This window comes from Calidris pugnax, unplaced genomic scaffold (assembly GCF_001431845.1).
Source record: "Calidris pugnax isolate Ruff unplaced genomic scaffold, ASM143184v1 scaffold405, whole genome shotgun sequence".
Taxonomy (NCBI): Eukaryota; Metazoa; Chordata; class Aves; order Charadriiformes; family Scolopacidae; genus Calidris; species Calidris pugnax.
Genome location: NW_015091114.1, coordinates 100,464 through 109,394, shown reverse-complemented (window position 1 = coordinate 109,394; position 8,931 = coordinate 100,464). Strand labels below are relative to the sequence as shown.

General features: G+C 62.9%; 1 protein-coding gene across 1 annotated transcript; it reads right to left on the bottom strand.

Moving 5' to 3' along the window:
* Window positions 1–5,582: 5,582 nt before the first annotated feature.
* Window positions 5,583–8,777, bottom strand: ZBTB9 (zinc finger and BTB domain containing 9). Its single transcript, XM_014958240.1, has one exon. The coding sequence runs from the start codon at window positions 7,278–7,280 to the stop codon at window positions 5,583–5,585; it is 1,698 nt and encodes a 565-aa protein (XP_014813726.1). The 5' UTR covers window positions 7,281–8,777.
* Window positions 8,778–8,931: the final 154 nt, after the last annotated feature.

The following is an 8,931-nucleotide window of genomic DNA, read 5'->3' as shown; positions in this document are numbered from 1 at the left end:
CCCTGTCCCCAGGGCTGGTGACCCCGGTGTCACCCTGTTCCCCCCTGTCCCCAGGGCTGGTGACCCCGGTGTCACCCTGTTCCCCCCTGTCCCCAGGGCTGGTGACCCCGGTGTCACCCTGTTCCCTGTCCCCAGGGCTGGTGGCTCCGATGGTGGCCTTGGACCGTCCCCAGTGGCAGCAGGACTCAGCGGGGGATGGGTGAGTGATGGGGGAGGGGTCCGGCCACCTGGGTCCACTTTGGGGGTGTTGAGGGACACCAGGGGACCCCGAGGGTGGGAGGGGACCCCAAGAGTAGGAGGGGACCCCATGGGTGACATTGGGACTCCAAGGGTGGCATGGGGACACTGGTTCAGGAGGGACATTGGGACCCCAGGGGTGGCAGGGGACCCCCATCCCCACTTTTGGGGACCTCAAGGGGGACCTGGTGGCACTGTCCCCACCCCGCTGGCCCTGTGGGGCTGGGGGTGACACGGTGACTCTGTCCCCAGCCCGGTGGCCAAAGTGACAGGCAGTGTCCATCCGCTGGCGGGGACGATGGCCGGTGTCTGGCGCAGCGGTGAGTGGGGACACCCTTGGTGGGGAGGACACCAGGGAGGGGACAGAAGGAGCCACCAGGGGACACTGGGGACACAATGGGGACCCAGTGTCCACCCTGTGCCCCTGTGGGTGCCTTGTCCCCACCGCGAACTGTCCCTGTCCCTGCAGTGGTGGCCTCGGGGGTGGCTGAGGAGGTGACACACAGCCCGGTGACAAAGGACGAGGTGACATGGGACGAGGTGAGGGGGGTTGGGGACATGGGTGGGGATGCTGGGGACACAGGGAAGGGACGTGGGGCACCTGGAGCCATGGGGAGGTGGCACAAGGAAGGGGTGACAAGAGGGGACACAGGGAGGAGGTGATAAGGGGGGACTCCGGGCTGGGTGGAGGGGCACTCGGGGACAGGGGTGGCTGCTGTCCCCATGTCACCCTTTGTGTCACCCCCAGGTCACTTCCTGTGAGGACAGGATGGGGCACCCCCCCAGCAGAGGTAGGTCCAACACGTGTGGCATCTGTGGGTGTCCTCGTGTCCCCCCATTGTCCCCCTCTATGTCCCATGACACCCTTGGGTGCCCCCCAATGTCCCCAGTGCCTTCCCCAATGTTCCCCCTCAGCCCTAAATGTCCCCCGTGTCCCCCCAGCCCTAAATGTCCCCCATGTCCCCCCCCCAGAGGCGTTGGGGTCCCTCGTGATGCAGCTACAGGCCCTGGGCGCCGCCATCCTCGGGGACGATGGGGACAGCAGGGACCCCCCCTGACCCCACTGTGGACCCGGCCATCCAGGTGAGTCACCCCCCACCGCCCCAGCCAGTGGGAAGGGGACCAGTTTGGCCCAGTTTGGCACTGGTGTGACCCACGTGTCACTTTCCAGGGTAATATTTGGCAGGAATTTGGCAAATGATGAGTTTCATGTAGGTTTGAGAAGGGGAAAGGAGAAGACACTGCGTGTCCTGGAGCAGTGAGGGGTACGGTCGATGAGTTGGGAGAGGAAGAGGAAGATATGGGGTTTGGGTGAGGACATAGGGTTGGGTGAGGAGGAGGAAGACGTGGGGGTGGGTGAGGAAGACATGGGGTTTGGGTGAGGAGGAGGAAGACGTAGGGGTGGATGAGGAAGAGGAAGGCACAGGGCTGGCAGGGAAGAGGAAGACACTGGGTGAGGAAGAGGAAGGTGCAGGGCTGGGAAGAGGAAGATACGGGGTTTGGGGGAGGAAGAGGAGGACACGGGGTTGGGTGAGGAAGAGGAAGATGTGGGGTTGGGTGAGGAAGAGGAAGACAGGTTGGGCAAGGAAGACATGGGGTTGGGCGAGGAAGAGGAAGGCGTGGGGCTGGGTGAGGAAGATGTAGGGTTGGGTGAGGAAGAGAAAGGCATGGTGTTTGGGTGAGGAAGAGGAAGACGTGAGGTTGGGTGAGGAAGAAGACAGGTTGGGCAAGAAAGACATGGGGTTGGGCGAGGAAGAGGAAGGCCCGGGGTTGGGTGAGGAAGAGGAAGGTGCGGGACTGAGCGGGAAGAGGAAGACAGTTTGGGTGAGGACGTAGGGTTGGATGAGGAAGAGGAAGACAGGGTTTGGGTGAGGAAGAGGAAGATGTGAGGTTGGGTGAGGAAGACAACGGGGAAGACTCAGGTGTGACCCAAGCCCTTGGTCTTCTTCATCCCTCCCTCCCTCCCAAGGAGGCGCTGAGCTCCTGGATGGACACGGGGCCACCTGGTCTGGAGCCTTCATCCCTGGAGAAGTCTTCACCCGGAGGGGGCAGCGAGTGTTCCTGGGGAGGTGGCACCACCGGGGACGACGTGGAGAACATCTAGAAGGTCCAGAACCTTCACGCGATGGAGAACCCCAACCCAACCAGGGGGTTCCTCCTGGAAATCTTGATGGATCATCAAGGAGTCCCAGTTAGTCCATCTTGGAATCCCAGTTAGTCCAGTTGGTCACCTCCACCAGGACGTGGACATGGAAACCTGACCTACCCAGAACCCCCTGGTGGGGCAGCAGGAACTGGGGTGTCCTCCCACCCGCGGGCACCCCCCTGTGGTGGAGGTGGCAGTAGGGGGTGTCCAGGAATTGGGGACCAGTTTGGCACTGGTGGGACCTCTGTGTCACCCTGTAGATGGTAGTACCATCCCAGTTTGGCACTGGTGGCACCCCATGTCACCCTGTAGATGACAGTTTGATCCCAGTTTGGCACTGGTGGGACCCCACATCACCCCAGAGGTGACAATCCCATCCCAGTATGGCCCAGTCTGGCACTGGTGGGACCCCCGTGTCACCCCAGAGGTGACAATCCCATCCCAGTATGGCCCAGTTTGGCACTGGTGGCACCCCACATCACCCCAGAGGTGACAATCCCATCCCAGTATGGCCCAGTCTGGCACTGGTGGGCCCCCCATGTCACCCCGTGTCACCTCCCGGGTGGCAGGGCCATCCCAGTTTGTCCCAGTCACTTATTGGTTCTCCCCATTGACCCAATGTTTTTATTTCTTTTTACAGCTTTCCCCTTTTTTCACACCGTTTCAGCACATTAAAGCTCGGGGGGGTGTGACATCGCTGGTGGCACCGTGTCCTGCCGGGGGGTGGCACTTGGGGACACTGGGGGGACACTGGGGTGTCCCCAGGAGGGGTGGTGGGGACACGGAGGGTGGGCAGGAGGACCCGGGGGCGCCTCTCCCGTTGCCATGGTTACCCAGTTTCTAAGGCGACCGGGCCGCAGCGCCATCCCCATGGCAACGCCCAGCCCGCCTCGCGAGCCGCCATTGGCCGGCGCGATCCTGCTCTGCGGGCGCTGATTGGCTGGTGCTGCACTGGAGGCGGGAGATGGGGGAGAGGGAGCAGAATCCAAACTGGGGGGGGAAGGGGCTGAATTGGGGGCTGGACCCGGACCAGTAGAGGGCCTGAACTGGGACTGAACCCTAAACTGGGGTTGGAGCCTGAACTGGGATAAGAGCCTGAACTGGGACTGGAGCCCTGAACTGGGACCAGACCCTAAAGTGGGATCTCCAACTGGGACCAGAGATGTGAACTGGGATTGGAGCCTGAACTGGGATTGGAGCCTGAGTTGAGACCCATACCCAAACTGGGACCGGAGCCCTGAACTGGGATCGGAACCCTAAACTGGGACCAGAGCCCTGAACTGGGACTGGACCCTAACTGGGACTGGAGCTTCAACTGGGATGAGAGATGTTGAACAGGGACCGGAGCCCAAACTGGAACCAGAGCCTGAACTGGAACCAGAGTCTGAACTGGGATCGGAGCCCTGAACGGGGACTGAACTCTAAACTGGGATCAGAGCCTGAACTGGGACTGGAGCCTGAATTGGGACTAGAACCCTGAACTGGGACCAGACCCTAAAGTGGGACTGGATCTACAACTGGGACCAGAGCCCTGAGCTGGGACCAAACCCTAAAGTGGGATCTCCAGCTGGGACCAGAGATGTGAACTGGGATCAGAGCCCTGAACTGGGATTGGAGCCTGAGTTGAGACCCATACCCGAACTGGGATCGGAGCCTGAACTGGGATCGGAACCCTGAGCTGGGACCGGAGCCCTGAACTGAGACTGGAGCTTCAACTGGGACCGGAGCCTGAACTGGGAATGGCCCCTAACTGGGACTGGAGCTTCAAGTGGGACAAGAGATGTTGAACTGGGACCAGAGCCCAAACTGGTACCAGAGCCCTGGACTGGGACCAGAGCTTGAGTTGGGACCCATACCCAAACTGGGACTGGAGCCTGAACTGGGACAGGACCCCTGAACTGGGATCAGAGCCCTGAACCGGGACCAGAGCTCTGAACTGGGAATGGACCCTAAGTGGGACTGGAGCTTCATCTGGAACCAAAGATGTGAACTGGGATCGGAACCTGAACTGGGAATGGACCCTAAACTGGGACAAGAGATGTTGAACTGGGACAAGAGATGTTGAACTGGGACCATAGCCCAAACTGAAACCAGAGCCCTGGACTGGGATAATAGCCTGAACTGGGACCGGACCCTGAAGTGGGACAGGAGCTTCAACTGGGACCAGAGTCCTGAACTGGGACTGGAGCCCTGAACTGTCATCAGACCCTAAACTGGGACCGAAGCCTGAACTGCGATTGGAGCCTGAACTGGGATCATAGCCTGAACTGGGACTGGAGCCCTGAACTGGGAATTGACCCTAACTGGGAATGGAGCTTCAACCGGGACGAGAGATGTTGAACTGGGACTGGAGCCCAAACTGGAACCAGAGATGTGAACTGGGACTGGAGCTTCAACTGGGACTGGAGATGTGAACTGGGACTAGAGCCCTGAACTGCCATCAGACCCTAAACTGGGACCAGAGCCTGAACTGGGACCGTACCCTAAAGTGGGACTGGAGCTTCAACTGGAACCAAAGATGTGAACTGGGATCAGAGCCTGAACTGGGACCGGAAAAACTGGGATCATAGCCGCCCTGAACTGCCATCAGACCCTAAACTGGGACCAGAGCCTGAACTGGGACCGTACCCTAAAGTGGGACTGGAGCTTCAACTGGAACCAAAGATGTGAACTGGGATCAGAGCCTGAACTGGGACCAGAACCCTGAACTGGGACTGGAGCCTGAACTGGGATCAGACCATAAACTGGGACCAGAGCCTGAACTGGGACCGGAGCCCTGAAGTGGGACCGGACCCTAAAGTGGGACCGGACCAGCTTCAACTGGGACCAGAGTCCTGAACTGGGATTAGAGCCCTGAACTGCCATCAGACCCTAAACTGGGACCGAAGCCTGAACTGGGATCGGAGCCCTGAACTGGGATCAGACCATAAACTGGGACCAGAGCCTGAACTGGGATCATAGCCTGAACTGGGACCGGAGCCCTGAACTGGGAATGGACCCAAACTGGGACCAGAGCCTGAACTGGGATCATAGCCTGAACTGGGACCGGAGCCCTGAACTGGGAATGGACCCTAACTGGGACTGGAGCTTCAACTGGGACCAAAGATGTGAACTGGGACCAGAGCCCTGAACTGGGACCGGAGCCCTGAAGTGGGACCCAGCCCCCTCACCCTTGTCCCCATCCCCGTGCCCCCCACTTTCAGTCGCAGGCCCAGCACCCCCCTCCCCAGCGAGCCCCCTGGCAGAGGGCCCGGTGCTTGTCCAGGCCGCTGCGCAGGCGGAAGCGGCGGCCGCAGCGCTCGCAGGCCCTGCCGGCCCCGTCGTGGGTCTTCATGTGCTCCCTCAGGTGGTGCTTCAGCTTGAAGCGCTTGTGGCAGGCGGCGCAGGCGAAGGGCCTCAGGCTGAAGGTCAGCATGATGTGCCGGTCCCGCTTGGGCTTCACGGCGAAGCGTTTGCCGCAGAGGCAACCGAAACGTTTGCCGTCGGGGGCCGCCCCCAACTTCACCGGGGCGTGAAGAGCTTGACCCCGGCCCAGGATCTCGTTCCCGTGAAGGTCCACCGGTTTCCAGGAGGGCTGGGGGAAGATGGCCGCCCCGCCGCTCGTCACCAGCGTCCCCCCGACGCCGCCGGCGCCGGCCGGGATGACGTAGCTCACCTCCGCCGGCGCGAAGCTCCCCGCCAACTCCGCTGGAGGCAGGAGGCCCTCAACGGCGGCGCCCTCGCCCGCCTCTTGCTTGATGTAGAAGATCTTGGGGGGCTCGTGGGTGCCTCTGGGTGCCCCCTCTTCCTCCTCGTCCTCCTCCAGCACAATCTGGAGGGCGTCGGTGGGGCGGTGGCCGCCCTCTTCCTCCTCCTCTTCCTCTTCCTCCTCGTCCTCCTCCACGCAGATCTTGAGGACCTCCTCGCCGGTGTCCTTCAGGAGGGAGCTCAGGGACGATGTGGCCGCTGGTGCCACGTCAGTGGCCACGCGGATTTTGAGGACCTCCTCACCTCCCTCCTTGGTGAAAGATGGCGTCGCCGCCTCACCACCACAGGTGGCCCACGAAGAGCCATCGCCACCACGTGCGGGCCATGACGATGATGAAGAGCCATCGCCACCACGGGTGGACCAGGAGGATGCTCCATCACCACTGCGGGTGGGACATGATGAGCCATCGCCACCACGCGTGGTCCACGAGGACGATGAAGACCCATCCCCACCACGGGTGGGCCACGATGACGCTCCATCCCCACCGCGGGTGGGACACGATGACCCATCTCCACCGCGGGTGGGACATGATGACCCATCTCCACCGCGGGTGCTCCACGCTGATCCTCCATCTCCCCCACGGCTGGTACACGAAGACCCATCACCACGGGTGGCCCACGATGACGCTCCGTCTCCCCCATGGGTGGCACAGGAAGACCCATCTCCACCACGGGCGGTCCACGATGATGACCCCTCACCGCCGCAGCCGCTCGATGACGATGATGAGGTCACCTCGCTGCCCTGCCCGGCCCACCGGCACAGCCCCCCCTCCAACTCCCTCAGGATCTCCGAGCACTGATCCACCACGTGCCACATCTGGAGACCGCTGGCCACCAAGAGATGACCGGGCAGGGCCTCCAACAGCAACGTCAAGCGCCCTGAGTAGATGAGATGCAGGAGCCCCTCGAAGGCGTCGGGGTCGATGGCGGGGGGCAGCAGCAGGCGCCCCCCATCCTGGAGCAGCAGCTTGTCGTGGAAGAAGGGGGAGGCGGCCGCCAGGACGCTCTTGTGGGCCGGGAAGACGCGGCCCCCGACGTGGACGGCCACGTCGCAGAACTTCCCCTCCAGGCGCAGGCGGTTGAGGGAGTCCAGCAGGGCCGCCGCGTGCTGGGGGAAGGAGATCTGCACCCGGCAGCCCTCCCCCGCCATCCTCCCCGCCACCGGCCTGCGGGGGGGGGACACGGCCGTCACGCGGGGCGGGGGCAGCCACTTGATGCCCCTTTGGGCGCCCTGATGCCCCTTTGGGCGCCCTGATGCCCCATGGAGTGCCTTGTTGCCCCATCAACTGGCTTTAGGGCCTTTCTGGGTGTCCTCTTGCCCCCTGAACCGTTCTACTGCCCCATGGGGTGCCCTGTTGCCCCCTCAGGTGCCCTGTTGCTCCCTCAGGTGCCCTACTGCCCCATGGGGTGCCCAGTTGCCCCCACAGCTGCCCTGTTACCCCATGAACTGTTCTACTGCCCCATGGCGTGCCCAGTTGCCCACCTGGGTGCCCTGATGCCCCATGGAGTGCCTTGTTGCCCCATCAACTGTTCCGCTGAACCATGGGGTACTTTAGGGCCCCTCTGGGTGCCCAGTTGCCCCCTGAACCGTTCTACTGCCCCATGGGGTGCCCTGTTGCCCCCTCAGGTGCCCTATTGCCCCATGGGGTACCCAGTGGCCTGCCTGGGTGCCCAGTTGCCCCCTCAGGTGCCCTGTTGCCCCCTCAGGTGCCCTATTGCCCCATGGGGTACCCAGTGGCCTGCCTGGGTGCCCAGTTGCCCCCTCAGGTGCCCTCTTGCTCCCTCAGGTGCCCTACTGCCCCATGGGATGCCCAGTTGGCCGCTCAGGTGCCCTGTTGCCCCATCAACTGTTCTGCTGACACATGGGGGGCTTTAGGGCCTTTCTGGGTGTCCTGTTGCCCCATGAACTGTTCTACTGCCCCATGGGATGCCCTGTTGCCCCCTCAGGTGCCCTCTTGCTCCCTCAGGTGCCCTACTGCCCCATGGCGTGCCCAGTGGCCCGCCTGGGTGCCCAGTTGCCCCCTCGGGTGCCTTCTTGCCCCATCAACTGTTCCGCTGAACCATGGGGTACTTTAGGGCCTCTCTGGGTGCCCAGTTGCCCCATGAACCGTTCTACTGCCCCATGGGGTGCCCTGTTGCCCCCTCAGGTGCCCTGTTGCCCCATCAACTGTTCCGCTGACCCATGGGGGGCTTTAGGCCTCTCTGGGTGCCCTGTTGCCCCCTGAACTGTTCTACTGCCCCATGGGGTGCCCTGTTGCCCCCTCAGGTGCCCTGTTGCCCCATCAACTGTTTTACTGACACATGGGGGGCTTTAGGGCCCCTCTGGGTGCCCTGTTGCCCCCTCAGGTGCCCTCTTGCCCCATGAACTGTTCTACTGCCCCATGGGGTGCCCAGCTGCCCCCTCAGGTGCCCAGTTGCCCCCTCAGGTGCCCTACTGCCCCATGGGGTGCTTTAGGGCCCCTCTGGGTGCCCTGTTGCCCCCTCAGGTGCCCTCTTGCCCCATGAACTGTTCTACTGCCCCAAGGGGTGCTCAGTTGCCCACTTGGGTGCCCATTTGCCCCCTTGGTTGCCCTGTTGCCCCCCCCTTGGGTGTCCTGTTGCCCCCCTGGGGCTCTTTAGGACCCCACGGGGTGCTCAGTTGCCCCACGGGGTGTTCAGTTGCCCCACGGGGGGTTCAGTTGCCCCCTCAGACACCCTGTTGCCCCCTCCCTCGGGTGCTCGGGTGCCCCCCGAACCCTTCTCCTGCCCCATGGCGTGCCCCCCCCACACACACCCCGCCCCCCGGACGCCCCATTGCCCCT